The 21713-nt window shown below is 42.5% G+C and overlaps 1 protein-coding gene across 1 annotated transcript in view; it reads left to right on the top strand.

The window, feature by feature from the left end:
* Positions 1-6356, top strand: part of LOC114600211 (uncharacterized) — a 28146-nt gene extending 21790 nt beyond the window's left edge. The window contains exon 4 of the mRNA XM_028736064.2: positions 751-6356. Within this exon, the coding sequence (XP_028591897.2) occupies positions 751-1236 (486 nt within the window). The 3' untranslated portion in view covers positions 1237-6356. The remainder of the gene's footprint in view (positions 1-750) is intronic.
* Positions 6357-21713: the final 15357 nt, after the last annotated feature.

Raw genomic sequence — 21713 nt, 5'->3', positions numbered from 1 at the left:
AATAAAGAATTACTAATCTATAATCAATAAAAACAACAGCAAACCACAATGCCATTATAAAATGGTAGTATGTCCTCATACAATAAATAAATGCCTACATTATTTCAGTGTAAGCACCAATAATGTCTGTTTCCAAGTAAGTTACTTTTAGACACAACTGTAGTGCTCTCCCTTCCTGAGCAACATTGCACATTTGAATTTAAATCTAACTTGCCCCATTTTAAAGACACAGACAGAATGTAGCATGGACTGTTAGGGAAGGATGGGAGCTCAGTTACAGAGCATCTGCTTTGCATGCAGGGGGAGGTGTTGACAAGCGCAGGGGAACTCTGAGGTTTGCAGAAGCACAACAAACTTTAGGGGGGAAACACCCAACAGCCCATGATGGCTGAGGATGCCCATTGGGCGTAGAAAGGTGATTGATTGTTGTTGGGGCCGTGGAATGGAGTAGCTGGAGGCTTGAACAGAAGTTCTTCACATTACAACCTTTTGTTGCAGGTCCCACTTGTGAGTTTATAATTTCATTCTCGCTCTATTGGCCAAAGTAGATGAATTGTGGCTGACCAAATCTGGGACCTGGATGACAACTGTCAAGTGGGCTGGGTGGGGAATGGTGCAATCTGCAGAGGAGAACCAGTGACTAGAAAGGGGGTACATAACCACCATTGGTCATTGTGTACAGATGTTGTGAGCTCTTTGCAAAGAAGGTGCCATGCTTATACAGATTTGCGATTGGTCTCTCTGTCCTAGGAGGAGGACTCTCTACAAATTGAAGAGAAGATAAAGTGGGGAGATGGCTTTGCTGTGGTTTACTCTGTCACTGACAGGTGCAGCTTCGACGAAGTCATGAGGCTCTGCTTCCTCATCAACCACATCCATTCCAGCCCAAAGCGGAGCAGTGCGAGTGGAGAGCCGCCCGTCGTGATTGTCGGGAACAAGAAGGACCTGCAGTTTGACCGCATGGTGTCCTCTGAGGATGGGGAGAACCTCTCCAAGGCCCTGAAGCATCCTTTCTACGAGATCTCTACCAGGGACAGCTATGAGGAGACAGTGGTGGTTTTCAACACTTTATACAATGAGCTGATGAAGCAAGGTCATTTTTCCCCAGGGTCCTTCAAGAGGCGAGCAGTGTCTAAACTAATGGAAAAGATCCCAAAGCTTCACGCCAACTCGACTCTGGCCTCGGGTGGCAGGAGCCTGAGCTTCAATTCCTTCAGGGACTACATCCCGGAATGAACTTCTGCACAGGCCATTGTGAAATGATGGGCAGTTTATGCAGGGACCAGCTGGAGTTGACAAGGGAGAGTGTGAGGAGCTGGTGAACTGGCAAGTCCAGAGACCTGTGCATTGTTAGGAAAGGTGTTCTTTCCCCCTAACTACCTTTAAAGGCAGGGAGGTCACAGGGTGACCCTAGACCAGCTTTGTGGTACAGCAGTACATAAGACCAACCCGACGTGGTCAGACAAAAGGTCCACCTAGTCCAGTATCCTGCTCTGAACAGGAGCTACACAGATGCTTCTGGGAAGCTCACCAGCAGGATATGAAGGCAATAATCTGCCCCCCCCTCCCCCTGTTTCCACCTCTGGCAATTGTATACTATCTCTATAGCTGGAAGTTCCATTTAGCCATTATGATCAATAGCCATTGATAGACCTACCCCCTGTGAATTTTAAAGCCTTCCTTGATGGTTGCCATCACCACATCTTGTGGCAGCATCTTGGTTGCATGGTCTGATTATTCTTTTTGGGCACCCAAGAAAGCAAGGAAAAGTGGATGCCCTTGTCAAGGCTGGACTCTTGATGCGGAGCTCTGGACCAGCGCAGTATTGTTGAGTCAGTCTTGTTGGTAGGAGGGGTGGTGGGATCGACAAGTTTTGCAAAAGGCTTTTTAAAAGGCTGATTAAGATGTGTTCTCATCTTCCCGGCTCTTGCTAGTATGTTATTGCTCATTCCTGTCCATCAGCAGAATGGTTTAGGCACCTGACCTTTTTCCATAATGGACCAAGGCCAGTGGCCCCACCAGTTTTCTATACAGTACAGTCAGGATCAATAGAAAAACATGTTGGAAATGGCTGATTAAAGGTTTGGTCAGAAGAGAGTTCTGTTTACATTGAGCAGCAGTGCCATGTGACTTCATGGCAGGAAGCACTGAGGTCAGAGAATAGGGAAGTTCATGGAATTGTGGAGCTTCAGGCTGCAAAACAATGCACACTTTCCTAGAAGTGAAGCCCACTGAGGACTGTAGGACTTGCTTTTGAGTAAACGTGCATAGGATTGCACTGTTAGTGACCAAAGTCCATCAAGTGTGCCATAAGACAGCTTCTCCCGCCACCAATCTTCCTGTGTAGTTAGTACCATCAGTATTCAGATAACTGACTTTTTATTGGTGTGTAGATGTCATAGCAGGGAGCACTTTCAAGTCTCTCCTCATTTCTGGCAGATTTTTTTTCTTGAAGTAGGAACATAAGAAGCTGTTTTAGGGCAATGGTCGAACCAGCCAAGTACTATTTGTCTTAACCGGCAGCCAACTCTCCAGTATCTCAGCTTTGTCCATCGTGTTCATTTCCTGCTCTTTATTTAACTGGAGAAACCAGGGATCGAACCTGGAACCTTCTGCTTGCAAAGCATATGTTGTGTCATTGAGCTATGGCCCTGACCCAAATTAGTTATTTCTTCCTCTTTTAAGGCTGCATCCATTGTCATGCTAATATACTTGTAGGCACTTGCTGTTCTGGAAGGAAAGATGACCGACTTGTTCCACAAAGGCTTCTATTCTACCGTTCAACACTGGAAAATAACATTCTGTTTGCCTCCTGCTTCCTTCACTGACTTCTGTGTAGGCAACTCAGAAAAGCTCTGTGCATTGCAAACACAGATATTTTAGATGCAGCTTGAGGGGTTCTCCATATATCTGAAAATAATAAACATAATCTGCCTGCTCTTCAGCAAAACCCTAGGGCCATCTTTTGCTTATTTCTGACAACAAAAGGAACTGCCTTCACCCAACAAGTCTGAGAACATGCTGTTGTTGTTTAGTCGTTTAGTCATGTCCGACTCTTCGTGACCCCATGGACCAGAGCACGCCAGGCACTCCTGACTTCCACTGCCTCCCGCAGTTTGGTCAAACTCATGCTGGTAGCTTCGAGAACACTGTCCAACCATCTCGTCCTCTGTCGTCCCCTTCTCCTTGTGCCCTCCATCTTTCCCAACATCAGGGTCTTTTCCAGGGAGTCTTCTCTTCTCATGAGGTGGCCAAAGTATTGGAGCCTCAGCTTCATGATCTGTCCTTCCAGTGACCACTCAGGGCTGATTTCCTTAAGAATGGATGCGTTTGATCTTCTTGCAGTCCATGGGACTCTCAAGAGTCTCCTCCAGCACCATAATTCAAAAGCATCAATTCTTCGGCGATCAGCCTTCTTTATGGTCCAGCTCTCACTTCCATACATCACTACTGGGAAAACCATGGCTTTAACTATACGGACCTTTGTTGACAAGGTGATGTCTCTGCTTTTTAAGATGCTGTCTAGGTTTGCCATCGCCTTTCTCCCAAGGAGCAGGCGTCTTTTAATTTCGTGACTGGTGTCACCATCTGCAGTGATCATGGAGCCCAAGAAAGTAAAATCTCTCACTGCCTCCATTTCTTCCCCTTCTATTTGCCAGGAGGTGATGGGCCCAGTGGCCATGATCTTCGTTTTTTTGATGTTGAGCTTCAGACCATATTTTGCGCTCTCCTCTTTCACCCTCATTAAAAGGTTCTTTAATTCCTCTTCACTTTCTGCCATCAAGGTTGTATCATCTGTATATCTGAGGTTGTTGATATTTCTTCCGGCGATCTTAATTCCGGCTTGGGATTCATCCAGCCCAGCCTTTCGCATGATGAATTCTGCATATAAGTTAAATAAGCAGGGCGACAATATACAGCCTTGCTGTACTCCTTTCCCAATTTTGAACCAATCAGTTGTTCCATATCCAGTTCTAACTGTAGCTTCTTGTCCCACATAGAGATTTCTCAGGAGACAGATGAGGTGATCAGGCACTCCCATTTCTTTAAGAACTTGCCATAGTTTGCTGTGGTCGACACAGTCAAAGGCTTTTGCATAGTCAATGAAGCAGAAGTAGATGTCTTTCTGGAACAACATAGCTCCCTCTTGAAACCCATTTGACTCTCAGATCCAAACTAAGCTTGTGTGGCTTTATAATTACATTCTGTATTGTAAAATGATATGGTGCTCTGCTGTTGACTAATAGCTCTGTACAAGCAGGAAATGGAATCAGAGTATATGAGGTGGGCATGCTGAGAGGAGTACAGCTACAGGTACAAATACAATGAAGCCGGAACTAGATGATACTGGAGGTTTCCAAGATCTGGAAGCCGCTCGAAGTTGTGGACTACAACTCCCATCAGCTCTATAGCCAGAGCTTGAAAGTTGTAGTCCAGAATATCAGAAGGGCACCAATTGGGCTATCCCTGCCCTAGGCCTTTTGCGGTGGTACAAATCTATTCCTGTGTTTTATTTCAAAAGTGGGCATTGAATCTACTTAAAATGGAACAGAACTCTTTCGTTTTTATCCAAGGTTACTAAAATAAACACTTTCTTAGATTTGTGGCATTGTCAGCTCGATAGCTGCCACCTGGGTTAGGAGCTTGACTCTCCCTCTCTAAATCCTAAATCAACACTGTTCCATGGGGCACCCTGCAGTGCTCTCAAGAGAATGAGTAAGTGTGAAATAAAAATCTCTTCAAAGCGCCAATCACAAATCCAGGGATATGTTCAAAACAAAGGCTTAAAATTCTTTCAGGATGCTTGACTTTTTAAAGGAGCCAGGACTAAAAATTTCCTTTTCCTCTTTTAAGTAGCCTAGCAGAACTATTGTTGGATTGACTGCTAAAGTGGTTTGCTTTCACAGTCAAATGCTATTCTGGTTTGTCTCATGGGCGGGTTATACCTATCTCAATTGAAATTTATAAAAAGCAAATTCTAAATTAGAGTCTATGTCTGTTTCCACAGGTGAAGGCTGTTAGCTGGAACATTTTTTATTTGCTAGCCGTAGAGAATATTCAAAAAATATTTTAATTTAAAGGCTGATTGTTTGCATGTGTCTTCAGTAAATTTTCCTGTTGAAGAGGTCAGGAAAGCTAATCCTCATGAGAGCAGCTTTATATATCTGCATTGTTTTATACAACTGTATTCCAGCCACTGGAAAGTGCATAGCATCCTTTCAGGTACCTTCTGTTATTAATGGATTCTGTTGAACCTGTCATGGGAACTGTAAAATGTACTTGCAGTGGTATATAGATTGGATTTTCTAGCAAAGGGGTGATGATTCACATACATTGTTATAAAAATTAAACTTGTCCAGCTCTTTACAGCCACTTACACCACCTTCATCCAGTTTCCAACCTCTCACAGCCACAAAAATCTCACATCCCCACCAGTCACTGAAAATGGCGGCTACTGTAGTTTTCACAAAATACAGTATTTCTCATGCTGCGACTTGATTGGCAGTACATAGTTACTTGCCTAGCTGCCCTTTGCGACAGACAGTAAAATTACCCCCCCCCAAAAAAAAGCAGTTTATGTGCTGCTGCTTCAAACGGAAACTTTAATTTGCCAAAATTAAATTTCACCCCCTAAAATGCCATGTCGTACTAGAACATAAAAAGCCCTTTTCCTTTTCCACTGAGGAATCCATATGTGTGCTTCCTGTTCTGTTAAGCAACTTTGCACCAGCCATGGAGGTACTGCAAGGAACTGCTGCTTGTTTTATATACACGCTCATACACATAAGAGAACTGAAGCAATCCTGCCTCAATGAGTGCCTTCTCCCCAAAAGTACAAACCTTGTACAACTGTTTGTTCCACAGTTTGGGGTTCCTTGGGCAAGATATTTATGGTAGGACACACACACCATTGTTGCTTCCTGCTCACTTTCCCATAGGGCTGGAGGTTGGCAAGCAAAGGAACTGGCTGGGTGAAAGAGGAGGAACAGTATTCATTGCCACTTCTGGGAGAGGGCAGTTAGTGAGTGGTAATAGCTGCTGCTGTTCCTTGCCCCAATGTCACTTGCCCAACTGGATGGCTGAGTGGACCCTTGTAAGACACTGGGACCCTCAGCATCTGCCCGAGAATACTGGGCAATGGATGGAAATCTCTCTCAAAATGTAAATGCCATTATTTTTAAATACTTCATAATGTATTTTACATGTATATACTTTTTTTTCTTGTAACTTCCGTTGCATTTTGGTGCCAGAAATCTTAATGGTTTGCTGAGGGTGAAGAAAAGCTGCCATCTTCAGCAACTGTTTGTATATGGAGTGGTGATGATTATTCTGTGAATTAAAAAAAATAATTCTCAGGTTTGTTTCTTCAAGCCATTTCATTTTAGACGTTCAGATGTAACCAGTATTCAGCGGCAATTGAGAATTCACATGAAAAGAAAAGGGGAGGAACTCAAGGTTGTGTTAAGACGATTGTTCCATCAGGAATGCATTTCAGCTTATCCAATGGAACGATGCCCCCCTCTCCTCCCCCTGATCCCCACAGAGCCATTTTTTGGGGGAGGGGAGGGAGGAAGCCTGGTTACTCCAGTGGAAGGCTGTGTCCGGGCATAGATCTCTCTTAGTGGAGATTCCAATATTTTTCGGTCTCATGCAACTTAGTAGAGATGACAAAGTTGGGCATGTTTTCTTCCAGAGGCAGTCAGCTGTTTTATTTACTTATCTGCAAAACTTTCTATAGCGCCGACATTAAGAAAGAAAATATGGCAGTGCACAACATAAGACTAACAATAAATCTGCATTCCTTAAAAAAGTACAAAAACATGTTGCAGCTGGATGAGGAGCTGCCCCAGGTCACAAGTGATGCACTGAGAAGTGTTTGGGGGTACATCCTGTGCAGCTGCCATGTTGTTAAAAGGAGAATATTCTCTTCAAATAGGTGGTTTGTGTTTGCTCTTTGTGCAGGAGAGGAATGATTCCAAACATCTATGGGAATTCACGGTCACATGCTTGGTGTCCCCATGCCGGGGGTGGGGAGTGGGAATCAGATGTGGCTAGTGAACAAAAGTTGGTATGGCCTTGACTGCTCATGCAGTTGAAAACCAGCTTCTGTCACCAACAGTAGGATAACCCCTTTATTACCCCCACTGCTGTGGAACCATGTGATACAACCCCTGCAGCTCCCGTTGCTGCCACTGTTTCTCTCCAATGGAGGAGGGTGTGAAGCCACATCACGGAAGGTTTTCAGCAGTGGTCAACTGTGAGGTCCACACTTGCCTTGAGCTGCCCTGTGAGGGTGTTGAAAGGAGACAGATTGCTAGTCCAGCTGCAGAATGGCTCCTTTTAGTCTTCTATCACTTAATCTTTCTGAAATCAGCCTCCGCTTCAAGAGGGATAGAAATTGGATAGCACAAAGATTTTCCATTGCTGCCCATGGCAGCAGCCTTACGTTTATGTATATATCTCTCAGGAAACAATGACTTTGCTTTTCAAACTTTTCAAGGACAGGAACATGTTCCTGGGAATGTTTAAGAGTGTGTGTGTGTGTGTGTGTGTGTGTGTGTGTGTGTGTGTGTTCCTCTTCTAGTCTGAAGAAAGGTATCAAGACAGCCAAGCCACAGATTTTACTCCAACCAAAACCTTCAATTCCCATAAACATGCACATAATTGTGCTGGATCTCCCCCGGCAGCACTTCTTATGGACATTCACAGCCCTGATAGATTGACACAGATGATGGGCATTACCATTCAAATACTGTGTGCATGCTGCATCTTGTGATCAATTATGTGTGGTGGGGCTTACCTGCCCCTCCAATATTTTATTAAAGTTGGCACCCCTGCTTCCATGGAAGTTGATCTCCCCACCTCCACCTACCTATACACAGGCAGGCATGCACATACATACATACATGAACACTACCACCAATACCATCCTTTTGCCTGTAACTCAGAAACTGTCCTTGTTTGCACATCACAACAATCCACACTTGGGCTTACTGGGATCGTGTGAATATCTTCTCAGAGAGGCACTCACAGCTTTGCTAAGTTGTAATGAACTTCAGTCATGCTAATGGCAGATAAGAACAAAGCTATCAGCCACCTCCTGTGTCAATTATTTTACGTTGCCATATTTATTGTAAACTGGATGGTCTATAGGCAAAACTGAATCAATCAGGGCTTATTCAGGTATCACAACACCAGACAACCATCAGCCTTCACACAGTTAGACTAAGAATCCAGAGAACGGAGAAAATTCTTAAAGAAGACCAATGTTAACTTCCCAAGTTTTATATATACAGTGTAGATAAAAGAGAAACAGCTGACTGAAAAACTTCTGTTCCCTTTTGTTATGTGAAATGGCTTATTCATATAAGAAAGAGTCGTTTGGGTTTTTGCAGAAAATGTTGTTTCATAATCCATACAGTGGAAGCAGTGGAAGGCTTGCTTGTCAGTTCCCCCTTCAAGTACATACAAGTTTTTGACTATCAAAACAATCATAAATCTGCTTTGCTGAGACTTCAGCAGCGGCGAGTCTTTCCTGCTGCTCTGCAGTTACTGTGGGAATGAGGGAGAGCCAGAGGCTGCCTGAGGACACAGCACTCCCTCAGGGAAGGACAGTCAACAAAAGAGTAGAGTCTGAGGTGAGGAGGAAAGCTGTGCTCCCACAATACAACCAGCCCCAAAAGGAGCAGGGGCTGTACCCTGGAAGAAGGCAGAGACCGGCTAATAATACTATAGAATGATGCCAACCCTGTAAGCTCTGCTGCTCCTATTGGTTGATATGCTCTCCTTATACTGCACAACTTACAGTACATGCATTCCTGTATCAAGGTTTGAAACAAACTAATATAACCATGCTAGAAGGGGGATTTACAAACACATTTCAACTTTTCTGTGGTTTTCATGTCATAGGGACATAGGAAGCTGCCGTTAACTGACTCAGACCATTAGTTCACCTTGCTCAATATTGTAAAGGTAAAGGACCCCTGGTCAGTTAAGTCCAGTCAAAGGCGACTATGGGGTGTGGCACTCATCTCACTTTCAGGCTGAGGAAGCTGGTGTTTGTCCACAGACAACTTTCTGGGTCATGTGGCCAGCATGACTAAACCGCTTCTGGCGCAACAGGACACGGTGACGGAAACCAGTGCACATGGAAACGCCGTTTATCTTCCCACTGCAGTGGTACCCATTTATCTCCTTGCACTGGCATGCTTTTGAACTGCTAGGTTGGCAGTAGCTGGGGCAGAGCAATGGGAGCTTACCCCGCTGCGGTGATTCGAACCGCCGACCTTCTGTTCGGCAAGCCCAAGAGGCTCAGTGGTTTAGACTGACTGGCAGCAGCTCTCCAGGGTTTCAGATAGGGGTCTCTCCCAGCCCTACCTGGAGATGCTGAGGATTCAACAGATGCCCTGCCACTGAGTTATGACCCTTCTCTCTCACCTATGAGCAATGGATTTTCATCTGCAGCACATGAATTTTCCACTTTCTGGTTGTACATCCATGTTTCTACTCTCTCCACATACTGATCTATCCTTTCTGTACCAAAGTGTATTTTTCATAACTATTAACAGGTATACTAGGCCCCCTACGCAATTCTTTCTCCTTTTCATAAAGATGAGCATCTGCTGTGCCTCATCTTCTTCATCACCTCCATCCAACCCCTATTCTGGTCTCCAACTGAAGTTGGCAACATCAAGGAAGAGCCTTTGTCAGTTTTCTCTTGCTTCTTCATCTGAAGTACAGCTCAGTTGATTAGAGCCAGGTGCTGATAACACCAAGGTTGCAGGTTTAATCTCTGTATGGAACAGCTGCATATTCCGAGATGATCCTTAGGGTCCCTTCCAATTCTACAGTTCTAGGCATCAGTTCAGCAGAGAATAATAATAGGCAATAGTGAAATTGATAAGATTTTCCTCAACTTAATCACTTCAGTGGAAGGGGGGAGTTAGGGTGATCAGGTGAGAGTGAGGAAAGGATAAGCTCTTGTACCTCTGGTAGTCTGTGCAGAAGGGTTTCTTTCATCAGAGGTAGTTTGTCATCACCACAACTGCACCACTATTAAGAGGTGCAGAAATCATGTCCTTTGTTGCCTCTGACCACCCTAAAGAGGATACTGAAGGAATTGTGTTATGGTAGGAAATACAGATAGGGAAAGGATGCCCACACACTATCAGTCTGTTACCAACCGTGTAATAAGAAGGTTGTATCTAAGTCTAGTCAAAGGGCAATATATAATGAGCCAAAATCCACAGTTGGCAGGCAACTGTTTTCCTGTAATTTAGGTGGAGGACATGTGGTTCCGAATGAAGCTGGAAAAAACACCATTTGTGACTGGTGCTAATGGAAATTCGCTGAAGTGGGAGAAGATTCATGAGTGATCATTTAAACATTTGAAAACGCTCATTTGATATTGGGTGAGGTACGTAAAAGTTGGAAGAGGGTTTTTCACAGCAACATGCCCAGCTCAATACCTTGTCCATTTAGCACTGTGGGGACTCTACTCTTCCTCACACAATGCTCTGTCTCAGTAAGCCAGCCACCACAATATGTTTGCACGGGTCTAGGTTAAGAAACCACAGGTTTATTAATAGCATACAATATCACATAAGAAGAGCTCTGCTGGGTCAAACCAAAGATTCATCCATTCCAGTATCTCATATGCTTCTAAGAAGCTCATGGCGCATAAATGCTGTTTCTCCTCCAGGTACTGGTATTCAGAAGACTAACAGCTGTGAAACCAGATGTTCATTCATTTATCTATCATGGCAAATATGTGTTTGCCAGGTGATTTAAAAAAAAACCATCACTTTTGAGTTTTAATAGCTGCATAGAAGAAAGGATTTCAACAGGTGTACTTTGCATGACAAGCTATGCCTCTTTTTAAATTCTGCCTAAGCCTGGGGCCATTGCCACCTCTTGTGTGACTGAATTCCATAAAGTAATTACAGGTTGTGTGTGGAACAATGTCATGAGAAAATTAATAAGGGTGCTTGGAAAAAACAAACAAAGGAGCAGCCCTATTTGAATCCTCTTAAGGAGATGTGAGCCAAGCATGGCCTGCTCAGCTTACACATTGAGAACCCACCTCTGAGCCCATTTGCACTATCTATTTAAAGCAGTATTATACTACTTTAAACAGTCACGGCTTCTACTTAAGGAATCCTGAGAACTGTAGTTAATGGTGTTTCGAGTTGTTAAAGGTAAAGGGTAAAGGGACCCCTGACCATTAAGTCCAGTCGTGACCGACTCTGGGGTTGCGGCGCTCATCTCGCTTTATTGGTCGAGGGAGCTGGCGCACAGCTTCCTGGTCATGTGGCCAGCATGACTAAGCCGCTTCTGGCGAACCAGAGCAGCGCACGGAAACGCCGTTTACCTTCCTGCCGGAGCAGTACCTTTTTATCTACTTGCACTTTGACGTGCTTTTGAACTGCTAGGTTGGCAGGAGCAGGGACCGAACAACGGGAGCTCACCCCGTTGCAGGGATTCGAACTGCCGACCTTCTGATCAGCAAGCCCTAGCCTCTGTGGTTTAACCCACAGCGCCACCCGCTTCCCTTTCGAGTTGTTAGGAGACCCCTATTCCCCTCGCAGAGCTACAGTTCTCAGAGTTGTTTAACAATCAATCCTGGAGAACTTTAGAAACTGTAGCTTTTTCTGAGGGAAATACAGGGTCTCCCAACAAATCTCAACACCTTGAACAAATGACAGCTCCCAGGATGCTTTGCTGGAAGCCATGACTGTTTAAGTAGAATGATATAACTTTAAATGTACCCAATCTGGGTTGGTAGCCCTGAGTTCTATTATTATGTGATGGTGAAATTTCTCTTTCTCCACAGCATGCATAATTCTGTAAACCTCTATCATATTCCAGTACCCCCCTCCCCAATGTTTAAGGCTTAATCTAAACAGCCCCAAAAAACCCTTTATGGGTCCCAGGGTCTGTTCTCCTTCCAAACACAGAAAAACTAAATGACGTAAGAAAAAGGAGCAGCTGGGTTTCTGCAGGAAGCAATTGGTGGGGTGAGGGTGAGCTGACAGTCTCCACCCACTCACTGGTGAATCAGCTGAGTGGGGCATAATACGAATTTCTCCCAAATTCTTTGGCTGGTTCCAGGCGCAGTGGCTTGGTAAACATAAAAAAAAAAGGAATTTGTTACATTTCAATGTGTGGGATGGTTAGAGAGAAAAATATGTTTCTCAGTCTTCTTACTGTTTAAGGCTCTGCTTTGGCTGACAGCTGCTACAGTCTTTGCCCCCTACATGGAAAAAAGCTCAGTGTACCAAGCTGCACATGGACCTTAATAGCATGATAACGTGTCACATGTTGTTTGCCTGACAACAGCCAACAGAAAATCAGATTTCTGTATCAGCTCTCCATGTAGGAAACTGAATAATATATGGCTCAGACTGCCTACCATGACAAAACACAATTACACTATTTTCTTTTAGATACTAACCTACTAGTTCTGGGAAATTTATTCCAATGTCTAGCACAGTCAGAAGAAACTGTTGGGTTTTTTTGTACAATAGAGTTCCTGGGATCAGCTGCCACCAGATACCCAGTGCCTTTTCCTTTTCAGTAAGCAGACACTGAGAACATTGCCCTGGTGTGACTATAGTTGGTATTGCATCGCCTGAGCTCTACGAGTGCGGCTTTCTCCCAACTGAAGTGCAGGGTGTTTGAGGACCGGGACATTCACAGGGAAACCAAAATGCTTGTTTACAAAGCTATTGTACTAGAAATAGAATAGAAATAGAAATACTTTATTGTCACTGTACCACTTGTTTACAGTGAGATTAAACAAGCCTTACTGTATGCTTGTGAAACATGGACCACTTATAAACGCCATCTCCAACTCCTCGAAAGATTCCATCAAAGGTGTCTCTGAAAAATTTTACACATCACTTGGGAAGACAGGCAAACTAATACCAGTGTACTGGAAGAAGCAAAGATCACCAGGGTTGAAGCAATGATTCTTCAACATCAACTTTGTTGGACTGGTCATGTTGTGCAGATGCCTGATTATCGTCTTCCAAAGCAACTACTCTATTCCGAACTTTAAAAAGGAAAGTGTAATGCTGGTGGTCAATAAAAGAAGTTTAAAGACTGTCTCAAGGCAAATCTTTAAAAATGTAGTATAAACACCAACAATTGGGAAATATTTGCCTGTGAGCGCTCCAGTTGGAGAACAGCCTTTACCAAAGGTGTCATGGGCTTTGAAGACACTCAAACTCAGGACGCAAGAGAGAAACGTGCTAAGAGGAAGGCACGCTTGGCAAATCCACACTGTGATCAACTCCCGCCCAAAAACCTATGTCCTCACTGTGGAAGGACATGTGGATCCAGAACTGGCCTCCACAATCACTTACGGACTCATTGTTAAAACCATGTTTATGGAAGACAATCTTACTCGGCTTTGAATGATCACCAAAGAAGGAGAAGAGGTATTGCAAACAGACGCCTAACTTTTGAAGGACTTCAACTGCGTACCCGTTTGTAAAAGAAAAATGCAGTTTTTCTCTCAGTCCAGAATCTTTCATGCTCATACTCAACATGCTGCTTCTAAAGTAGATTGATTAGAGATCCTGCCATCTACAAGGGTGGGTGTGGTGACTTGATACATACTATATTTGAAAACCTTCCCTTGGATTAGGTTATCCTCACCTCTTCCTTCCTGCACATGCACCAGGAGAACAAAAAAGGATGTGGTGGTTGCAATCCTTGGGCAGATGTGGACGCATATCCCCCAATTCTGGCACCGCCTACATCTGTATTCATCGGTTTTCAAATGGACACACTGCAGGGTAATGAAGAATCAATCTGCAATGGTCTTTTATTTTTGGAATGAAATCAGTTTCTTAATAAGTTTTTTTTTAAAGAAGTTTTAATTAGTTTTTAAAAATAATTATAATCTGAAATACTGAGGAAAGTATTTCTTTCTCAAAATGGGAGACTAATCAATGTACCCCCAAATTGCTAAGCTGTTCTCACCCTAGTGAAAAAGCAGAAATCTGATTAAACTGCCCAAAAGGAGGAACTTGTTTGTTTAAAATATTTTTATCCAGCCTTTTAATCAAAATACTTTCACAGGCATGTCATAAACTAAAAACAATAGAATTAAATCCCCTAATCACAAAAACAAAATAAACGATAGCATTTCTTAAAAGAGCAAAGTTTTCTAAAAGCAGTAGAATAAGCAATAACAATCCAATAAAACTCTAAAAATAACCAGCAGAGGAAAAGGTGACATAGCCCTTTTGTAGAGAGTTATGACCATTAGTCAGCCTGTCACAGTCTTGCCTACTCTGACTGATAGCTGCTCTCCAGGGTCTCAGGCAGCCACAGAGGCCTTTCTTATCACCTGCTGCCTGACCATTTGACTGGAGTTGGATATCACTCACAGGCAAATAAAACTGTATCTTCCTGGTGTTTATAATTATTAACAACAGGCACACATTACTGGGGATGGCAGGTGAGAGCTATTTCAAAGCCTGGGCACCACAAATCATAGGAACATAGGAAGTTGCTTTATACTTGTTGTTGTTTAGTCGCTTAGTCGTGTCCGACTCTTCGTGACCCCATGGACCAGAGCATGCCAGGCACTCCTGTCTTCCACTGCCTCCCGCAGTTTGGTCAAACTCATGCTGGTAGCTTCGAGAACACTATCCAACCATCTCGTCCTCTGTCGTCCTCTTCTCCTTGTGCCCTCCATCTTTCCCAACATCAGGGGCTTTTCCAGGGAGTCTTCTCTTCTCATGAGGTGGCCAAAGTATTGGAGCCTCAGCTTCACGACCTGTCCTTCCAGTGAGCACTCAGGGCTGATTTCCTTAAGAATGGAGAGGTTTGATCTTCTTGCAGTCCATGGGACTCTCAAGAGTCTCCTCCAGCACCATAATTCAAAAGCATCAATTTTACGGCGGTCAGCCTTCTTTATGGTCCAGCTTTCGCTTCCATACATCACTACTGGGAAAACCATAGCTTTTACTATACGGACCTTTGTTGGCAAGGTGATGTCTCTACTTTTTAAGATGCTGTCTAGGTTTGCCATTGCTTTTCTCCCAAGAAGCAAGCGTCTTTTAATTTCGTGGCTGCTGTCACCATCTGCAGTGATCATGGAGCCCAAGAAAGTAAAATCTCTCACTGCCTCCATTTCTTCCCCTTCTATTTGCCAGGAGGTGATGGGCCCAAGGGCCATGATCTTCGTTTTTTTGATGTTGAGCTTCAGACCATATTTTGCGCTCTCCTCTTTCACCCTCAATAAAAGGTTCTTTAATTCCTCCTCACTTTCTGCCATCAAGGTTGTGTCATCTGCATATCTGAGGTTGTTGATATTTCTTCCGGCAATCTTAATTCCGGCTAGGGATTCATCCAGCCCAGCCTTTCGCATGATGAATTCTGCATATAAGTTAAATAAGCAGGGAGACAATATGCAGCCTTGTCGTACTCCTTTCCCAATTTTGAACCAATCAGTTGTTCCATATCCAGTTCTAACTGTAGCTTCTTGTCCCACATAGAGATTTTTCAGGAGACAGATGAGGTGATCAGGCACTCCCATTTCTTTAAGAACTTGCCATAGTTTGCTGTGGTCGACACAGTCAAAGGCCTTTTTTTTTGCTTTATACTACATCAGACTATTAATCTAGCTTGTTGGCTGGCAGTGGCTCTCTTGGGGTTTCAGGTTCTTTCTCAGCCCTACTTGGAGTTGCTGGGGGTTGAATCTGGGACCTTCTGCGTGCAAAGTGGATGCTCTACCACTGAGCTATGACCCTTACCAGGTGATCCACCCACCTCATTAGACAGGTCAATTGAAAAGTGTCTGTCCACAGTGAATGGGCAGGTTTGTTTACTGTATATGGAATAGGCAGACCTTGAAACTTTGGCCCCAAGCTTACCAGGCATTACTAAAGCCAATACTAGAGATATGAATAAATCTACCCCCCCTTTTTTATATACAAATTGGGAGGAAAACATCCCCCCTCCAATTTTTCTGGGCATTGTATATTGTGGGGGCAGAACACTGGGCCTTCACATTTCTAAACAACACTTTGTACAGCTGTCTCTCAATGTCTCTCACAGGCCCTGCTTGTAACTTGCCATCAATAGTTGTTTGAGTCATGGGCACCAGAAACATGGTCTCTTCAGTGGTGGCTCCATAATTGTGTCATTTCGTCTCTAAAGAGGTGCATATGGCCCCCACTGCACTGGCTTTTTAATGGACCTTAAAGATTTTTAAATTACACCCAACTGCTTTTAATTAAGATGCTTGCTCTTCTGTATTGTTTTAACTGCTATGGTTTATTTTTTTTTGTTTTTTGGATGAAAACCAAGGAGGAGGAAAACAAGAAAAAAAATATTCTGAATCTCAGAAGCCAGAACAGCAAGAGGGATCACTGCGCAGTGAAAGCAGCAATCCCTCTTGCTGTTCTGGCTTCTGGGATAGCTGCACAGCCTGCAATCGCTCCATAAGACGCACACATATTTCCCCTTACTTTTTAGGAGGGAAAAAGTGAGTCTTATAGGGCAAAAAAATATGGTATTTGCACTAAAAGCTTTGTTGCTTAGATGCGTGAATTGGGAACAGCGAGATCTGGTTCCAGAGTCTATGGTTGGGGTAGAGTCGCTGGCTGAAAGAAGAGAACCCCGTGACATTTTCAACATGCCTCTTCTGACATAAGGGTTACAGTTCTAACATAAGGGTTACAGACAAATATATTTGGGGAGTCAAAGCTTCCAAAGGTGTACCACACAATTCCTGCATTGCAGGGGGTTGGACTAGACGCCCCTCAGGGTCTCTTCCAACTCAACAATTCTATGATTCTATACTGCTACAATTGACCACACAGTGCCTTCCAAGATAAGCAAAACTTTCCCGAGTGCACACATAGAAGAAAAGGATTTAAAGGTCCCTCAGGGTTCATTCAAAGCTTCACCAATTAAAGCATAAGAAAAATCAAGTATTTTTAAACATCTTTTTTGCAATGCGTTGCAAATCCTTTAATGAAAGAAATAAAGTCACAGCCTTTGAAAACTGCATTCACACTAATCCCTAACAAGCACCTCTGCTCACAGTGCTCTAATAAGCCTTCATGATACCAACTCCAGTAAAGGTGGTGAAAGCTCACTGAACCGGCTTAAGTCTGCAAATTCCAGGGCTTGGTAGGAACCCAAGACGGAAGACTCCTGGGCCTCTTTATTTCCACTGATATCCACAAGCAAATATAAGCTGCCTGCAAGTGCTTGAGAATCCAAAACTGGAAGAGGTTTTGCAATCAAAGAGCTTTGCCCACAGTAAACCAAGGTGTTTGTGTGTTGGGATGATGCTGTTGCTTAGAAGGCCACATCTTTCTCAGTGACAGTGTCCTTTTAAAGGAATCTTCCCCCACCCACCAGATGTTTGGTCATCCCAGATGTCAGAGGCTGTGTACACATTACCAACTTAAAATGCATCCAAGTCATTTTTTTCTCAATTTGGATTACAGCTGGCTTGCAGGGAACTGCATCAAAACACAGTCTTTCATAAGCAATGACAGGATAGATAACAGGATAGATATGGATCCCTGTTTAGGGAAGTTTTTAATGGTTGATCTTTTACTGTGTTTTTAATATTTTGTTGGGAGCTGCGGCAACCCAGTCAAATGGGCAGCATATAAATGATAAAATTATTATTATTAAAACGCTAGATGCAAGATAAATGGGAGCATGTACACAGTCAGTGTCCAGTCCGTGGAAGACACTTTTGTTCACCCTGGCTCATGGCACATTCGTGGAAACTGGAGACCTAGGTGCTGTGTTAGGTGCTTGTTTTAGTTTAGATATACAGCTTTAACTATTTTTATTATTGCTTTCTTAAAATTTGTATTTCATGACTAGGCTCCAGTGAGAGGAAGGGGAGTATAGAAACACAACAATAATAAACAAGACTAAAAGGGAAATCAATCGCAACCAACTCTAGATAGGATGGGGGGAAATGGGATACAATACTAATCGAGTGGTATAGTGTCTACAATATATGAAAAGTATTTTAATAAAAACCAATACCAATTAAAAACAACATCTGTCTCTAATAATGTCTGAAACAAAAATAGTGCCAAATTAAAAAAATGTGGAACTAGTAAGTATCCACAAAATAGTTAGCATAGCTCATAAACTGTCACAAAATACACAAGAATGAAAAGAAACGAACCAATAAAGTTAACAAACATAATCAATGTGTGTTTTTTAAAATATTTTTTATTACATTTTCAAATACACAAACAAGAATATAAAGTTCACATAGAAAGAATAAGATAAACAAATAAAGAAAAAAGAAAAAAGAAAATTCCACTTTCAGAAATATTTTTACATAGCCAATCGGACTTCCTCACATTTCCCATACCATGCATTCTTTACCATAAAAATGTCAGCAAATTATTACCTTTTTTCACATCTTAATTTGTACCTTTCAAATGTTTTAAATTTAAAATACTCTTTGTCAGTTACTTGTACCTTTAATCACCTTTAGTAATACTTTAAATCTCATCCTTTTCTCACTTTTGACTTAATTTTCTGAACAAACATAATCAATGTGTTTTGACCAAGGTCTTCCTCAGTGGTCAGAATAAAATAACTATAGTCCAGCAGATAGTAAATCAAATATTGCAGATGCAAATCACCAAATAGCACCTCAATCACCAGTTAGAGGGTTTTGGTTTTTTTAAAAAAATGATAATGCTTATATAGCCTCAGTGCCACTTACAAATGTAATCTGATAAGCATGCAAGAAATAATTTGTTTTCCTCCAAATGGGGCCTCAGAACAAAGTATTCAAATGCTATCTGGCTTGTAAGCCTTCAAGGCCCTGAGCTATTATCTCTATTCTTAGGACTTAATTGAAAACACTGTTCTTTTAACCATTTCAAAAGCTCACACAGGCATTGCCACTTATAAGGAAACTTCACATTTGCAAATTCCTCACTTGGAGGAATATCCCCAGTATTTGTGCAAACATTAAATAAATCCAATGCACACATACAGCACATGTACAGATAGATAACATAATGGCCAATCAGGATTTAAGGTGAATTACACATTCTACCTTGTCTGTAGCATTATCACCATCCAGCCAATCTCCTCACTGAGGTCAGTTTGTGCTTTAGTCTTAAAGTTGTAGATCCAAAACAATTCCCTCTGCAGTCGCCTTTGATGTAGCTGGGTGCCTTGAGCTTTCATCTTTTCAAGCAGAATCTTAAATCCTGAACGTTATGCCCATAATCAACAAAAAGTTTGATTAAAGGAGCTTGCAACCTTTGTGTTCTAATTCAACTTTTATGCTTACAGATTCTGACTTTAACAGCTCAAGATGTCCACATATACTTTATGGCATGCACAAGTAATGGCACGTGTGTGTGTGTTCGTTCAGCAGTATTTCTTTTAATTCATGCTGTGAGCTGCCCTGGGTCCCGCACTGTGAAAAAGCTGGGATAGAATAAACAAATAATGTATATACTAATACAAACACATTGAATTGTATGCTAGCAATAGCACTTTTAAATCTTGACTTTGAATGCTTTACAAAAGTAGCTATTTAAAAATTTTATTTATATGTATTGGTCACAGTATTGAGGATCAGCAGACAGGTCCCATTATCATCTTGTGTCTTGGACAGATCACCGTGCTGCTCCCAAGCAATATTCCTGGATTCACAAAGAGATTTGAGGACATTTCTATGACTTCTGTGCTCCAGCAGGTGGTGTTGCTAAACCAGGAGGTTAGGAGAAAGGCACGTTTATCATCTTTCTGCACTGTAGTGCTGGGATAGACTGGTTGCTGTTTCATTATAGAAAACAAAGTGGCTGTACACAAAGTAGACTATCAAAACTGAATTTGTGTAGAAATTAAATGATGCATTACAAATGATGACACTTTAAAACCCTATGGGTGGTATGACAATTTTGTCTGTCTGTCTGTCTCTCTCTCTCTGTGTGTGTGTGTGTGTGTGTGTGTGTGTGTGTGTGTGAGAGAGAGAGAGAGAGAGAGAGAGAGAGAGAGAGAGAGAGAGAGAGAGAACATAATTTCTTGCAATTCATTTTGGTATAAAGCATCTTTTTCAATAATCTTTTTCACACTAGCAGTGTTGATGGAACGATTGTAGAGTTCTTAGACAATTATTTTGAAACTGTATAGTTTCAACCTGAATATTTGGAAATCAACGACAACACTATAAAATGCCAATAAACCTCCTTGACATCTTTCAGAAGGGGAACAAACCCAGGTAAGTGCTGCACCCCTGGAACTTCTCACATTGCTCAGGGAAATGGGGTGAACAGTATGAATATACAGCTTTTGCCACATAGATATAGTGACTAGATCTGCTCCAGCCACCATCATGTGAGCAGTCTTGTGCCAGACTTGGCCATGAGGGTTCAACTGGAACATTTTAAAGAGGCAGAAGGAGCACGATACCCCATGAGTTTCACTGATTTGCATTAAATTAAAAACAGCATTAAAACGAATGGATAAGCATTAGAAGCCAATGAATGGCAACAACATTCAAGGCTGATTTACACAAAGCTGGATGGGAGCCAAATGCAAAGTTCTCCACATGATGAAGCAATGGTGGGGTTGGGTACAATGCTAAAATGTTGACATGCCTTGAAAAATCGGGCATTGGATGAGCATTAAAACAATGTGCCCATGTACAAAGAAGCTGTTTCAGCACTTATCTAGGGTTCTGTGATTTGGCCAGGCTGGTTTTTTTCTTCTTCCCTGCAAGGCATTAGTATTTCATTCTCATGTATTTATTTGTGCTGAAAACTGATGAGGCATAATGAGGGACATCATGTTCTCTCTTATAAAAAAAAAATGTCAGGCTCTCAATGTGGAGGAGGAATGTAAAATATCTGAAAATATGCACATCAGCAAGTTCCCATTTCTTTCTCACAACACTGAGCCTATTACAATAAATTAAGTTATATCTCCCCTTTTTTGTACATTCTGCTGCTCTTCAGCGCACCTGTCAAACCCTCCTCCCATTTTAAAAAAGAAAACTGGTGTGAAATCTTGAGTGCCAACATTCTCACAGAAAAAGCTAACACCGCAATCCTTGGGAGACGGCCAAAGGGCAGGCTTCTAAATCAGAAATGCTCAGTGACTATCCAGAGGTCTCCAATGACCATTAGAAAAAACACACAAATGGAGAGCTACATCACCTCGGTCTTATCCACATTTAACCTTTCCCCCTGCTCTTTCCAGGCATAGGTCTGTGCTTAAAAGCCCCATGCCTGAGTGTGGGTTTCAGGTGTGTGTGTTTTTGCCCCAGAGTTTTCCCCACAAAAACCCACTCTTTAGGCACTCATTTGGAGCAAACATCAATTTAGGTTTTAAGCGGATTGCTGTTTGCTTGATTGAGTTTAAAGAGCAGATTCAGAGCAAAAAAAGAAAGAGGGAGCTGCTTCGACACATAGCTTTAAAGCACGGACCATGCCTAGAAAGCACAGAGGAAAGGTACGTAAGTGTGGATAAGCCCTCACATGCACTGGGGTGGTTAACACCAGCCAGCAGTTCCAAGCTGTTTAAATTGGCCTTATTTATAATAATTATTGACATTGACCTGTAGAGGAAGAACTCATTAGATCTAAGGGCTGGTAAGGAAGAACTGGTGCTGTTTTGCATAGCGAGGCAATCTAGAAGGTCATGGGGCTTGAGGGAAAATGTGTTTGTGAATAAGTTACAAAAAT

This window comes from Podarcis muralis, chromosome 1 (assembly GCF_964188315.1).
Source record: "Podarcis muralis chromosome 1, rPodMur119.hap1.1, whole genome shotgun sequence".
NCBI classification, from domain to species: domain Eukaryota; kingdom Metazoa; phylum Chordata; class Lepidosauria; order Squamata; family Lacertidae; genus Podarcis; species Podarcis muralis.
This window is presented reverse-complemented; position numbering and strand designations above follow the sequence as displayed.